This window comes from Montipora foliosa, chromosome 14, assembly GCF_036669935.1.
Source record: "Montipora foliosa isolate CH-2021 chromosome 14, ASM3666993v2, whole genome shotgun sequence".
Taxonomy (NCBI): Eukaryota; Metazoa; Cnidaria; class Anthozoa; order Scleractinia; family Acroporidae; genus Montipora; species Montipora foliosa.
Genome location: NC_090882.1, coordinates 9,186,744 through 9,202,586, shown reverse-complemented (window position 1 = coordinate 9,202,586; position 15,843 = coordinate 9,186,744). Strand labels below are relative to the sequence as shown.

Below are 15,843 nucleotides of genomic sequence, written 5' to 3'. Positions count from 1 at the left end.
TGATAACAATTTCTTTATACATTATTCATTAACTACAGTAGTGCTTTAAATTTAATAAACTGTGATGTAAATATTGAACAATTATCATTCGCCGATGCCAAGGTGAATAACGGTGAATAAAAACTGAGACAAAGGTTTAGTATAATTACATTGGGGGGTGCCCACTTTCTTTAAAACAATAACTATTAATTTCTTCATCTATCACCTCAACAAAACGGTTTACGGCCATTGTGAAAAAAACTGATTCTAAAGGTGTTTATCACGTACTGTAATAGAAGAGAACTTTCAATAATCACCTATGCAATTATACCAATAGAGATTACCTTGTTGCAGTACTGAATGATAATGTTACTCTGTACATTGTAGTTTTGTTTAAACTGAAAACAGGACGGTTCAGAAAAACCAGAAATGGGGATTTGGTTAAATTCTAGCAATACATTGTACAGTGTATGATCCATACCTCATAATTATCAACTATGCCCATTCTCTTCAAAGCCATCAAACGACTAAAAAACAAAGAGATTATGAAGGTTAAGATTTGTGTGCTGAATAATGAAGTTAATGGGACCAAAATAGTGATGGGAAGGAAAGGAAAGAAACTTCATTTAAGTGTCTAATCTTTCTCGAGCTGGAGCACTAATTGGGGACACTGTAAACTGAAATCAACAATTAGCTCAAATCAAATCAAATGTTGGTGTTTGAGGAGAGGGGAAAACCGGAGTACCCAAACAAAAATCTCTCAATGCAGAGTAGAGAACCAACAAACTCGACCCACATATGACACTGAGTCTGGGAATTGAACCCGGGACAGAATGGTGGGAGGCGAGTGCTCTCACCACTGCACCATCCCTGCACCCCGTAGCTTTTGTGAAGTTTGCAAAAAAACCTTTTTAAAACAGCAAAACGCAGATGTAAATGTCAGTAATTTGGTCTGCGTCAAGACCATAATAATGTCGGTTAGTTCAGGGGAACCTGGACAGAGCAGATAACCGACACACATCAAGAAATAAAGAGAGTGAATGCTTTCGCCATCACATCATCAACAAGAAGCAGTTGGGTTGGTGTCACTATGGCCACATACACGTACATGTAGTATAAAAGTTGACAAGGAGATCTAGACTTTGCCTGGCTGAATAGGGGAATCTTTGTTTACGTTTTTTGCCTCATTAGCATAAACCTATTGTTTTCCAATCTATCAAACAATAAATCAGTACTGAATATTATTGAAAGTGCATTGCATAGTGAGCTACCTCTGAGACTTTGAACACAATTGCTATTTACCGGACAATATCTGAATAACAACACTTTGAAAATTCAAAACTTTACAAAGAATTTATGGGCTCATTAGTGTTTTTGCGACCCAAGAATTAATTTTATCGATTTTTGATGGTTAATAACTTGCTTCAACTAAAGCCAAAAGGCTTAAAATATTATTGGAAATTTGACTGAGTTTAACATGTTCTTTTACCTTTTGAGTTCAATGTGAGATATAGCATGATGTCTTCTAGCTCTGTCAGCGAACTCCTATGTTAATGAGGCGAAATGTAAACAATGACTTCGGCAAAGATTCACCTTTACTAAGAGGGCCAATAGAACAAGAGGAATGCTTGCTTAAGTCATTAATCAATCAAGTCTCAGGTTTGTAAAGAAATTTTAAAAACAAAGTAACTAAGATAATAATTTGTGAGAAAGCCCAAATACAAAATCAATCAGAAAAGAAATAAAAAACAGACAGACATAAAGCTTGGGATTAAAGCTAACGCATTAAAATATCAAGATCAGAAAATTTTAGCCTTGATCCTTGATTTGTTGGCTAACGTCTAGATTATGCAAATATTATTGAAGCTACAGTGTACACCATTTTCGTGAAAACTTAACATGAATGTACAGCTTACAAGTGCTAAAAACTGGTTTAATTGTATGTGAAATATTTTAATCATAACGCTGTTGAAACAAGCAACGCATTACATTAATTAATTTTGTTTGCCAAATTGAAAACCTACGCAAACGTCTTCTTTAGTTTAACCACTTCAGACTTTTCTTCAGACTTTTCTTCTCGCTACATGCTACATTTTCCTTCCAAAAAGACAACAACATATGATCTTCCTTGTCAACTGTGAAACGACCTCCTCGAAATGATAACAGTAAGTACACACCGAGTTCAGAGACTTTTGAAAATGATGTGGAGATCGAGGACAGCGCTCTATCAAATAAGTCAATTGATCGGGTACCTTTTTGAACATGAAAATTTTGAAAATGAAAATTTTAAGGAACAATACTGGATTCTTAAGGGATAATGACCACAGCGCAGTTTCTCTGCTAATCGTTAGTTCAGTCTATTCTTTCATTCGCGTACTGACTTTGAAAGCCCACCTATAAGGATTACTGTCTACAACTTCAGAAGTCATCGCCTCGATTTTTTCGCGGACGGGTCCTTTCCGCTTCTTCTCGGCATCTAACGCCATCTCCAACTCTTTTATCTTGGTCTTAAGTTCTTCAATTTGTTCCGCCATTGTCGAGTTCAGCGATGCTTACTGTGACCTTACAGATTTAAAATTGCAATTAAAAAATCTCCCTCCCTGAGTTCGTGAACAAGATGGCGGAAATCTCTCAGCTGCTTTCTTGAATTGTACCGCTGATAAAAAGCCCGCCCGCGGTCTCAAGACAACACACCGTCATATGATTGGCTGAAAAACTTTCCCGCGAATATTCAGGAATCATTTATCGTTCCACAGTCATTCACCGCCTCAACGCTTCGCTGTTGCTGGAACTTTGATTTCTGGAGATACAAAGCGAGTTACTTGCAGCTACTTGTACCAAGATGCCTAGAATAACTCGAAGCAGCCAAAGCCAAATCGAGTTTCGCGTTCGCAAAACCACTCAAGACCAACGAAGGGTAAAGGGAGACACGATTAATACAGAGGCAACCAGGATTCCTTTTGATCAAACGTGCACAACCTCACCTCGAAAGCGACGCGGTCCACCGAAAGGTAACTTAGATTAACGAACAACGTATTTTCTCTATCATTCTGTCTCTGGTAAAAGTCGAAATATCGAATTAAACTTCTTACCCGAAAACATCCAAAACATATTTCCTGCCGATAACTCTAGATCTAAGCTAAGATAAAATGTCATTAACGATGAGAGTCCATGCGACCATGAAATTCGCGCGCTAGCCTTTGTTCGTCTAAGTGCTCTTGCCCGATTGATATTTTCCTGGGTTACTTTTTTGTGATTTTAAGCGAAATAGAAAGCTCTGCGTCATGTTCTTACAGTTTTGGCGTGGATGTGTAAATTAAGCATATTTCATTAACACCGTCTGCTCACAGTCGCGCAATATATAATTACACTAATACAACCCGGGAGCTTCTAGCGTTACATAAACTTTTTGGGCTGGTTTCGGCTTTTTCCTTCTTTTAAATTATGACTCTTTGAATTATTTAACATTACTGAACTTTAGTTTCCTGCCCAAACGAAGCATAAAAAACGCTCACCGAGTTAAAATACTGATATTCATATTGTGCACAACTCTCAAGAGGATTGTAAAGTTTATAATTTTATTTGCATGATTGCATAAATTAAGAAAATCTTTGTATAAACTTTGGCACAATAATCATTCTTACATAAAGATGTGAAAATCTTCCTCTAAACCTTCTTTATTCCCTTTACATCTGCCAATTTTCAACATTTTCTAAAGCCATGTTTTCACCTTTTCAGCAGTGGAGGCAAAATGCTCAACTGTATCCCCAAAGAGGAGAAGAGACAACAGAGGCAAACAGGAAGATGCAAAATTCACTGATCCTGAAAACCTGGATCCAAAACAAAAACTATCATTTGATTGTCAAGACGGTCAGTGTCACGGTTCTCTAATGAAGGAGAAATCTGTTTGCAAACCATGTTTCCGTTATTTTGTTATTTAAACTCACCGACCACTGATACAAACGACCTATTGATTCAGCAGTAAAATTAAGGCTCAGCATTAAATAGCTCATAAATAACAACTGGTGATGCTCATTTAATGTCTTCATTTGACTAGGAAAATCCATAGGAATGCTTTCACCTGTCAGTGCAGAGCTTCATTCAAAACCAAAAACTAATACCCACAATAGCAAACATCTTTTGCCAAAAAAAAAAAAAAAGATCAAAATTAGATATCTGAAAAAACAGAACCGTCCATAAGCTTCCACCCCACCGTACAATTAAAAGTTCCTCCCCTCCTCACTCACTTACCACAAAAATGCAAATCAATCCAGAACCTCAAAAAACACAATACCCGGTAGTTTGTTGTCTATTTTGACCATGTGCTTTGGTCCAAGCTTGAGTTATAATATTATTGGTTCAAAGAACAGAGTGGCAGTTTTTATTAATTAATTTACTGCACTTACCTAACCATGGGATTATCAATGTTTTAGTTAGTAACTTTTAGTTATTAAGAGTCTCGAGTTACTGCAGTGTGAATTTGCATTGGATATTGGTGGTTGCATTTGATATCACGGCGGCCAAGTTGGTGTACAGAACAATGCATTAAAATGTCTTTTGGGAATTTGTCTCTGTTATTATGCAAAACTGGTGGGCCATTTTCTGTTATTTTGTATACCAACATGGCCGTCTTGGCACATGAATGCAAACCAAGAATAGATCAAGTACTCCATGCCGGGAACGCAATTGCTTTTGTAAAAAAAATTGCACTTTTTAACTTTTAATAGTAACTCACAGAGGAAAAGGGTATAGTTTCTTTTTTACTTGATTTAATTGTTACATTCACTCTAGCTTCATGTTATGACAGTTCAGTATTTTTAATTCAATCTTTTTTCCACAATCAGCTGGAACTCCGTCATCGCAACAAAAGAGACACACCCAAGGAAAATCTAAAAAAATAATTGCCACTGAAGCACAGTGTTCAGAACCAAAACAGATTCTATCACTTGCTAGACAAGATGGTAAGCAAAATAAAACATTTATTGACCAAGGTTAGGTACCGGTACTAAAAAGTTGTACAGGATTAACTTGAATATAAAATTGCTTGACTTGGATCATGAGAAACGGGTTAGGGTTCACTGGATTTGAACATTGTTAAGTCAAAAATAGAGTATTGGGGCTTATGATCAGAGTCAAATGACTCAAGTTAATTTTGCATGACCTTTGTATCTTGTCATACAGGTATTTTATTACGTTGTTATCTTACTATTTATCATTGTTATGATTCCTTTTAACAGTTTGAAGCCTTACCTTGAATGCGTACAGTATGTAACAAAGTACAGAAAATGTTCACTATCACACAGACCGAGCTGTAATTAAGAGCTGGGATTGGGAATTCTACGAAAAGAAAATCACTATTTAAAAATATGCTGTAAACTTCTGTTTTTCTTCTAGGACATCAATACTCAAAGGTTAGAAGAGCACTTCACTCTTCTCACCCTGAAAATTTGCTTTGTCGAGAGAACGAGATCGCAGAAATCAGATCATTTCTTGAAAGTCATCTTCCCAAAGGAAAACCAGGTAGCTTGTACATATCAGGAGCGCCTGGAACAGGAAAAACAGCTTGTTTGACAAAGATCATGTTTGAAATGAAGGTATGATCAAGATGATCCAAACTGGCCCAGAAAATATATGCTCCCCCTTCCCTTAGGATTTACTTTGTTTTGACATCTCACTGGTCATAGATCAGTCCCTATTTTAGCATTATTAGATGTATATTAAAACAAAACAAAAAAGAAGCTAGGAGGAAGATGAGAGCAGGAAAAAACAGTGAAACTAATTCAGGGGTTTCATTAACTTGTAAAGTTGTTGCCTCGGCAAATCAATGCAAGTGGCAGTCACTCTTGGCTTTTACAAGGGTTTGAGTGAAAATCAAGGCAGGTAGAGTAGCTGGCAATGAGAGGCAAATTTCTGACAACACACACTGTAGACGGCAGTTGGTGACCGGCTTCTAATGAAACCCCTGCTAATTCCAAGCCCTACAACTGATGAATAAGACATAGCAAAAATATATCAAAGAGATGACATCAAGTTACTAAACGGCAATAATAAAAGACAAACACTTCAGTTTGAGACTTAACTGTATATTTACTGTATACAAACAGTTAAGTAGGGGGTTTAGCGTGTCAAGAGCACCAGTCAGGCCAAACTGTTGGTCTCTGTTGTTAGACTTGTTCGGTTTTTGAGTCAACATCTACATGTAATAGGGTAAAATCAAAGATTCTGGGGGCCATGTCAGTCATGCACGTAGCAATCTGTCTTTGATGGGATTTGTGCAGATTTTGCAATGAAAATGTGTCTTATGATCCAATGTCCACAGCTTTCAAGTTAACAGATGCCTATAATACCATCAACTTAATTTACTGTGCACAACCAAGTTAACCCTTTAACGCCCAAACAGACTGGCCAACTTGTATTTTACTCGTCAATGGGAAGTCCCTGGGAGTCAATGGGTTAGGGTTAGGTTCTACTATCAAACATTTACCTGCATGTTCCCATAAATACGGAAGACAATCTGTGAAAAGCATTAATTATGCTGTACATTCAGGCATCATGGATGCCAAAGGATAACATTATTGAGCTAGATTTTAAAAACAAAATTGACCTGAAATCATTCTAAACTCCTGTTTTTTTAAATATCTTGTTACCCTACAATAACACAGTTAGAAGGTTGCTGCCTAACAGTCGCCTGGGGCGCCTTATTTGCGAGCGCAGGCTACCAAATTTCTGAGCAAGTAGCCCAAACGAGCGCCTTACTTGATTCATCCTCACTTTCTTGTAAATATGATCCCAGCTGGAATTAATTAATTCTGGGCTCTTGAAAAAAGGACTCTGGTTACTAACTTTTAATGTTGGAAGCCCAAAGTGCTCCCGCAAAATTTTCTTAGGCAGCAGCCTTGAGTTATATTCATTTGTATGGATTCTAGCTTACATTTACTGTCTGGTTTACAGGAAGAGATAAGGAAATGCCAAGTTATCTTTGTAAACTGCATGGCGTTGAAACAGCCTCAGGATATTTTCAGGAAAATTGCAGTTGAGTTGGTCGGTGAAGAAAACTGTCCAGCAAAGGCCACACTTAAGTTATTAGAAGAAGAATTCTCCTCGTCAAAACTCACAAGGTAGCAAACACAAAATACAAATACAAAATTAATATCTTGACCACTCTAGCTAGGAGAATCTTTTTCTTAATTACCATATAATTACTGTATGCAGTTGTGCTCAAATTACTTTTGTCATTAATTACAGCCTTAGTTACCCCACAGGCGACCCAAACTCATAATTCGAATAATGCTCAGCCAACGTAACGATTTGTAGGGTTTATAAGAGAAACATGAAATGCTGAATAAAATAATCCTAGTTTACAGCGACGGAAGTAAATAAAATAAACTTACTTTTACTTCACCTTGTGTCCTTAAGTGAATTTGAGGCATTCTGGGCTAGTTTTGGAATTTTATTTTGCTCTTACAGTATCTGTCATTAAGATAGGATCACATTTCAAAACTAGCCCAGAATGCCTCAATTCGACACAAGGTGAAGTAAAATTAAGTTTATTTTATTCATTTTCGTTGCTATAAACTAAGATTAGCCAGTTTTTTTTTTGGCATTCCATGTTTCCCACTGTAAACACTACAAATTATTACATATACTTAGTATTTGAATTATGAGTTTGGGTTGCCTGTGGTTACCCCTTGTAACATCACCCAACATGGGGGCCCCCAACAGGTGGCAAAATTCTTTTTCAAAACACTGAATTCCTACAGCAGAAACTCATGTGAATCACACTTGCTTAAAAAAAGAGCACACTGTGTCAATTGCCTTGTTCTTTTAAACTAGACTATGTTTCTCAATTCTACACCTCACTGGGGTGTGTACTTTGCATGTTCACTTTCACACCTTGCATTTTTTTCTTTATTTAATAGAATTTTAATCTTGGATGAATTAGATCAACTTGAGTCAAAGAATCAGGAAATTCTCTACACCATGTTTGAGTTGCCATCTCTTCCAAAATCTAAGCTCATTTTGATTGGTAAGTATGAGCAAATCATTGTCAAACTTATTGCCCAGCAAATAACTACGTGTTTGTAGATGGTAACTTAAGTGCAATGAGGTAATTGAACATGTTACAGATCCAAGGGCCTTCAATTGGATAATTCCTTTATTTGCAGGTACCATACTTACAATGTAACACCACCCTTTTCAAATTCTGTTGTACCCACTGGAGGTGTTTATTCATGTATTCATGAGATGGTTGATTCAAACTATCCAAGCTGGATTGCATTATAAGTACATGTAGCGGCATAGTTTATTGCAGTTTCCTAAAACAGTATTCACCAGACTGAGTATTTGTTTTCTGCACCACTGTGAAAAAAAAAAGTGAAGGAAAGGAAAGGGTTAAAGCCTCCTTTTATTAATGTCCCATTTCACAGGAATAGTAAAACTAAGGAAAAGTTGAAACAGATTGAAGTCTCGTAACTATGATTGAACTACGAACCCTTTTGCTGTGACTTTTCATCTCTCAACTATATACCTGCCCCATTGGAGTAGTTTGTTGAAGGAACTGAGTCAATAGCCAAGCAAGGCATATGCCGTAATTGTGTTGAAGCAAGGAAACTGTACAGAGTGTGTACCTATCTTTCAAGGCCAGTTTACTTCTGGCCAAATTGTGTGTTGTATGAAACCAGGAACAAAGAAAAGTGTTCAACTCCTTTTGCGTTATTTAAATCATTAGGCAATGTATAAAAAAGAATTGAATTAATGAAAATAAGACAATATTATCCGTTAACAGAAGTCAAAAACTCTACAATTATAAATTTATATTAAATATCTTGTTTCAACAGGAATAGCAAATGCCCTGGACCTTACTGACAGGATTCTTCCCAGATTACAAGCAAGGCCTAAATGTAATTATCTGGGTTTTTTTTTTCTAAATTATAAAGTAGAAACTTATGTGTCTCAGTTTAAGCAATTAGGCACCGTGATGCTTTGTGAAGGAATCATTTTTGTGCCATTGCATCCGATCACTTAGGATGTTATCACTTTCTTTTGGCCAGGTAAACCAGAACTGCTTCACTTTGCCCCATACACAAAAGACCAGATTGTGAAAATTCTACAAGACAGGCTATCAAGGGTAACTTGAGTTTTTTGTCTATTACTGGCAGAGCCAAATTTATTTGTAAGGGCAGGGGAGGGTCCCCGCGAGGATTATTTTTCCAGTCACAAGTCACATAATAGTTCAAGGAAGGTTGGGGGGGGGGGGGGAGGGGAGTTAATTGATTCTGCTTTAAAAATATGCAGCTTTAATTCATTGTTCAGAAATGGTATCAAGAAATTTGAAGTGTTGAGGGAAATTCGAAAATTCAGCAATTTGCACTCACTTCACTTCCTTGACGAGTCAAATCATCTGGTGTTAGACTAGGGAGTAAAATCTATCATGGTGGAGCGTTGATTAATCCTTCCTTTTTCTATGTCATATGTAAAGGTTGAGGAAGGAATTAGTATTCTTGACACATCAGCTGTTCAGTTTTGTGCAAGGAAGGTATCAGCGATGGCTGGTGATATGAGAAAGGCTCTGGATATCTGCAGGTATAAAAAAATTAAATGTCCACTGAATGCATGAACCAATGGAGTACAAGTACTGTACTGTACTTCATTGTTGACTCATACACCAGTAAATTACATGTACAGTATTTTCACAGTTATACCAGGAAAGGGAGTAATACTATTATTTCCTTTCTACGGAGAACACACAAAATTAATAATTTAAACATATTCAAGAGCTTTTGCTTCTATCCCAGAAGCCTCATCAGCAATAACAGTGAAGGTGTTGATTTGTGAAATACAGCTTCATCTTTTCCCTTCTTAACACATGATCCTTTCATACAACTCTAGTTGTTTCCTTTTATGAAATATCGCTGAGTAATACTTTTCAGGAGTTCTGATTAGTTATTCCCGGTAGTTCAAAGCGATTATCAAAGTTCTATTCATTTAATAGAAGTAGCCAAACAAAAGTACTTTCTGTGTTCTTGATAATCAATGGTCTTCAGTTGTCTCATTAGTAGTCTTCAGTAAATTACATGTATTATTATTATTATTATTATTATTATTATTATTATTATTATTATTATTATTATTATTATTATTATTATTACTTCCCCACGGTTGGTTTAATATCCACATCAAGTACATGTATTTACCTCCACTTTGGTAAATGATATGTACAGTGTAATTTAATAAATTTACTGTTTTCAGGAGAGCTGTAGAAGTTGTAGAGTCAGGAGAAAGGAAACAACAGATTTTACAGCCAATTCATACAGGTACATGTGCTAGTAAATGTGATATGAACTATAATGTTTGCTGGCTGAAGTTGCTCTTGGTAGTCCTTGTTCAAATAATATTGTTTTCTCTGCTTGTAAACAGTTAACCTGCAATCAGGTGTTCTTTTCTTTATAAAGGGCATGACATAAGTCCACTGGTCTGCCTCCAGCCAGTTGGGATTCTTAAAGATTTGATTCGTTTCTTTCAATACTTTCTTTCCCTGGCCGTAGTTGTAATGTATCACGACTGGCGTGTACAACCGAATATTGGCCTGAGGTCATGGCAGTAACGAAGTTCTTACAAAAACGACCAGGCCAATATCCCCCAGTATAGTCCTGAGCAAGTGAGGTTACGTGTCGTAAGTTGTTTATTATATGACATTGTTTCTTTGTGTAATCGGCACTTCTCCACTTGGTGAATGTTCATAATCTTCGTCATCAGCAATCTTTGAACAGTAACCTTTTACAAAGTCATGTAAAACTAAATTCCACTTGCTGTAATTGTACTGTCGTGATAAAAAAATTAAATTCTGCTTTAAAAAAATTGTGTTTTGCTCAACTTGAATGTAGAAATGGACTTTTTCCATAGTAATGGTCCGTCCTGTAACATGTAAATCCCAACCTAAAACCAGTCAATCAGAGTACTCCATCTAGCCTGAGAATTGCTTGTGATATAATAAGAAATAATTATTATTTTAAATCATTTCTTTATTATAACCTGAATGACTTAACATTTTTTTAAATTTCATATTTATAGCTGCCTCACCGCAAAAGCGACCAGAAACACCACCAAAGCCTAAAAAGGTTGGGATTTCCCAAATTGCCAGTGTTGTAGCTGAAGTATATGGGTCGCGTCTTGTGGCTGGACCAGGAGTGGAACAACCGACAATTCCTTTGCAACAAAAACTTCTCATCTGTACATTTCTATTGATGACAAAAGATTGCAAAACTAAAGAAGTTGTTTTGGGGAAGGTAAGACATAACCCCCTGAACTATTCAGTCTAAAAGATCTTTCATTAAAGAAACATGCTTATAATCATGTTATTATCTTGATCTTGAGAAGGTTATTCAGTGCTGGTCTATTGAATATATAAAGTACCCTAATTAAAGACTCTATGCACTTAATTCTTATTAACTAGACATGCACTGTTAAGATACAATAATTATTAAACACTATGACAATGCATAAACAATCACCATGTTTCGCATTCCTATTTCTAGCACAATGTTCTTGTTAATTGGTGGCATTTAATGTTTCTTTAATTATCGTCCTAATTCATACGCGAGCATAACGCCCTACTTACATTATCGATACACGTAAATCCTGAGGAATTTGGCCTTTAGAATACTACATGAAATCCTAGAAGAAAGGACTAGTTCCCGTGATGTAATTAAAAAATGTTGGCTGTGTATGCAACTCGTAAACAGCATATTTGCACGTTTGATTAAGCAACAGTACAAATGTACTTCCGATTTGTATCAGGTGATTAACTGATCTACTTACAGTCCGACAGGTCATGTTACAATGTAACTAAGTGTCACGCTTTCCTTAACTTTACCACAGTTTTTTATTTTACAACTACTTTATTTACTTGGTAAAAGCACAGTGAGATCTATTCAACAACAATAATTACAATACCAGTAGCATCAATAAAAACTTTATTAAGTCTCAAGGTTATAATTATATAGGCAAGCACAAGTGATCTTCTTGTTGCAGAGACTACACATCAACTTAAAAAGAGAAAATCAAATCAAAATGTAACTTAATTATCATAAAATTAAAGAAAGACTTCTCTGAGCAGAGTAAATAAACCAACCAACTCAACCCATGTGATACTGTATTTATTGCATGATATGTATAGGAACCAATCTTATTCCACAATGGTGGAAGGCATTAAGTGCCTTGGCACTGAATGAACTCAATCCTGTCTCAGGCTACTTCACACAGGGAAGTCAGCTACTTTTTTCCCCAAACTGAAGTACAGTAGTTAATTAATTAAGATATTTAAAGCCAGATTCTTACAAACCTAAGAGTAAGGGTGCATTTGATTAGCCTTATTCCGGAAGGGTACATCCAGCGTTTTGAAGCAACCAGGATAATAAGGGTATGTTCAAAATAGCATTTTAGCAGGTGTTGGACAATTTTACTGTGAATCTCCTTAAAAATGACGGATTTCCGACTTAAATTCCATGTATTCATATTCCGGAATACGGTCAATCAAACACACCCTTAAAGTCATTTTGACGCTGACGCTGACAAGAGTTGGTTCCTCCAATCAAACTGACAACTTCTAATTCTATTGAAACCACTGCCTTAAATTGTCACATGAATCATTTTGTGCCTGTCTAACAAAATAATTAATGTTTCTGTAGTTCCATGATGCATACTGCAAAATTTGCAGCAGAAGGAAAGTCTCACCGCTTGGTCAAGAGGATTTTCTTGGTCTTTGCAACATCTTGGAAACAAGAGGACTTCTGGGCATCAAGAGAGCTAAAGACACAAGAATGATGAAGGTGACACTGAAAATAGATGAAAAAGAGGTTGATTATGCCCTTCAAGACAAAACCTTATTATCCAGTATACTTCAAGAAGGAATGCCTACAGCTTTAAAAAACTAAATGTGTTATTCAGCCACAAGTTATCAAGTTAGAAACAATAATATTATGGTGATCTGGTATAAGGTACAGAATGTAACTTAGGGTAAAGAACAATGCCTGTTTTCTCTTTAAAAAAAAATGTAAAAAATGAGAAGGGAATAAGAAACGAATTTGAATTATCGCCTCAAATACACCGATATGTGTATGAAAACTTTTGGAAATCTGTAATTGGAACTCACATATAGGTGTCACTCCAAACTATACTCAGCAGTCTTGTTTCATTCATTTTCAAATGCCAATCATTGACCTCTGAAGTCCAATGATGCTAAATATTAATTTTCTTAAAAACAATATAATTATCTGACTTAATAGCTTGGAGGCTCTTTAACAAGGGGATCACCTTCAGTTTGCTTCCAAATTCAATCAAGGACTCTACTTTTAAATAGTGTTATGTTACGGTCAAAAACGGTCAAGTATTTCCCAAAGGTTTCATCCATGCATTGATTTTGAAAACTGAAATTTTTCATGGTCTCTACTTACAAGTTATGAAAACCAAGAATTATAATAATAATATTGTTGTGTCAATTTTCCTCATTCCATCCGTCATAATCATTCCAATGATTAAATTGTTTGTGGTTATGACAAATTAATGACATGTGGATGACTTCAAGCATTGAAACAGGAGTACATGTAATGTATCTTTATTTCCTAAAACATATTTTATACTCAGAATATTGTACTTTATGAAGATCATTTTTAAAATGATTCAATTTTCAAATCAAATGCATTCAGAAAATCTTAAGGGGCATACTTGAAATAGTAAGTACCTTACATAGCCTCACTTGCCTTCCACATGGAAAAAAATTATCATACTGGAAAACACCCATACTAACTGTCACCATGTTAACCAAGCTTTAAAAAAACCCTCTTGGATACCACAAAACTTTCTCTCTCTGTTGTCTAATGACATAATAACACTGTAACATTGACTGTCGCAACAAAACAGCTCCAAATTGTTGGAAATACTTGCTTATGATATTTTGCTGGAAATTGGAAGAATTAAACTCAAATTAATCTTAGGGAAAATATATATTTTTTTGTCTCCTATTTCCTTTCTTAAATTGAATTACTTAGAGATATTAGCTTGCATTGCAGACTAAACTGCTGGTATAGTTACTACAAGACTATACATTATCTAGGTTTTTGGCCTAGGCCTGGATTTTGAGTTACATGTCCGGCTTCGCACAGGCTAGGTGATATCAACTACATTTTTTCCAGCAAAAAAACATATAAGCCAGTGTTTCCAAAAATTCACCAGGATGGAAGAGTGGAGCTTTCCTTTAGCAATGCTTGAAAAAGTATTACTCTTGTATATTTCACTGGATGTCACTCAATTATAAATTATTTAAGCATTAAATGCTTAAAAAATTGTCAAAGGGAAGGATGTACTTCAAGTATGCATGTTACTAGTTACTATGTAAATTGTTAGTGTTTGGAGAATCAATATTTATATGTATAATTCAGATAACACAACTTCTTTTCATAAAAAAATTTGGGTTTACTTTTTATACACCTTAAATTGTAAGTGTTTTTACCCGCAACAAGTTATCTAATCTGACCCTGAGGGGATAAAACATTTCCCAAAGACATTAATTTCCACAGAAATCCAGCCTTCTTTAATCCATTCTTTTTTAAGTAAGCATTGTGATTACAAAAATACTGACAATTATATATTTCTTAATATACATGTGGCACAAGGGATATTTTAACGATTTTTTTGAGAAGTCAATTTTGGATTACCTCTAATCATTAATTTTAATATACAATTTGTTTGAAATTTATGAAATTGTGTTATGTAATATTTTTATTGATGGTTTAAACTTTCATGTACTGTAGTACACTGTACATTTATAAATAAAATATAGATTTGAAATTCATTGGCTGACTATTGAATGCTGATAACTTAAAATGTTAAAATGTCTGCAGATGGTTTCAAAACCAACATTTGACTTGATTTGCGTTAATTGTTACCCAGCGCTAGAACGACCAGACACTTGAATAAAGTTCCTTTCCTTTTCATTCCATACTACTACAAGTACTACAGTACAATGTTCAATACAATGTTCTTTATTTTGAGAGGGTAATACATGATTAACCCAGTAAAGAGTTTTCTAACACATGGCCCTCAAGCATTTATTTCTACACTACCACTACTAATTATAATCATACACAATTGGGAGCCAAGCAAGCCGACCACACAGCCTGATCATGACCTTTTATTAACAACCAAAACTACATCATAACAGACCTTTATTGAAAAAATCATTAGTACCACTATTTACAAACAGAATGGATTATGTGATAAACATCCTAAAGTGACCAAGGTCAGTGGGATAAATGAAGGCTGCACAAAAGTTTCCTGCCAAGAAAGTTCGCCCATCTGCATTTGCGAGATTCCCCCCGGGACTCCCCTCTGCTTCCATTTTTAGTCTCCCACGCCCCTCCTCCAGAGTCTGTAGAGAAGGACAGACGCCGGACAGACGCTTAACTAATACACAACAGAACATTTTTTATTTTGTTTTTAAATATCCTACCCGCGCATGCACGTGCTTGTTTAGCCTCTACATCCACTCAAAAACACCCCGAACGCGAGACTATCTTACTCGTGAAGAGGCCACTTTAGGAGTCAATGTAAATACACTTCTCCTCATCCTAAACCTGGCATAAATATCGTTGAGTCATTTTGTCCAAAGACCTGGTCTCGGGTCGTAAAACGATTGGGCTTTTTTTACGATCCACAGAAGTACATAACCAGCCTTTTGTGAAGCTTACCGTGATGTCGTGGGGTATTTTTTCAGCGAAGTGCGACAAAGCTTCACCGCCAACACTACGCTCTTCACTGACTGCACTCCAAAGAAGGGAGGAAGAGAGAGCCTGGGTTAGAGAAACGCCC

General features: G+C 35.9%; 2 protein-coding genes and 1 long non-coding RNA gene across 5 annotated transcripts in view; 1 reads left to right on the top strand and 2 right to left on the bottom strand.

Annotated features, from left to right (window-relative positions):
* The window catches only part of LOC137984305 (ubiquitin-like modifier-activating enzyme 5), a 24,985-nt gene extending 22,362 nt beyond the window's left edge, over positions 1–2,623 (bottom strand). For both annotated transcript variants that reach the window (XM_068831448.1, XM_068831449.1), the window contains exons 1-2: positions 2,374–2,623; positions 461–506 (exon numbers count right to left, since the gene is read on the bottom strand). In XM_068831448.1, coding sequence (XP_068687549.1) covers positions 461–506; positions 2,374–2,513 — 186 coding nt within the window. In that variant the 5' untranslated portion in view covers positions 2,514–2,623. The remainder of the gene's footprint in view (positions 1–460; positions 507–2,373) is intronic.
* On the top strand, positions 1,779–14,832 carry LOC137984304 (cell division control protein 6 homolog). 2 transcript variants are annotated; one of them, XM_068831447.1, is made up of 13 exons: positions 1,779–2,144; positions 2,736–2,990; positions 3,721–3,849; positions 4,824–4,940; positions 5,374–5,573; positions 6,931–7,097; positions 7,899–8,005; positions 8,817–8,879; positions 9,030–9,106; positions 9,458–9,561; positions 10,228–10,292; positions 11,050–11,264; positions 12,666–14,832. In XM_068831447.1, the coding sequence occupies exons 2-13, from the start codon at positions 2,822–2,824 to the stop codon at positions 12,909–12,911; spliced, it is 1,659 nt and encodes a 552-aa protein (XP_068687548.1). In that variant the 5' UTR covers positions 1,779–2,144; positions 2,736–2,821; the 3' UTR covers positions 12,912–14,832. The 2 variants fall into 2 exon arrangements, with proteins under 2 accessions (XP_068687548.1, XP_068687547.1); XM_068831446.1 differs by lacking the exon at positions 1,779–2,144 and having other exon boundaries at positions 3,718–3,849.
* Positions 4,950–15,809, bottom strand: LOC137984306 (uncharacterized). Its single transcript, XR_011119104.1, has 5 exons — positions 15,723–15,809; positions 12,712–12,812; positions 9,354–9,555; positions 8,158–8,337; positions 4,950–5,523 (listed from the first exon to the last, which is right to left on the bottom strand). It is a non-coding gene; the product is annotated as an uncharacterized lncRNA (long non-coding RNA).
* Between the last annotated feature and the right edge of the window lie 34 nt (positions 15,810–15,843).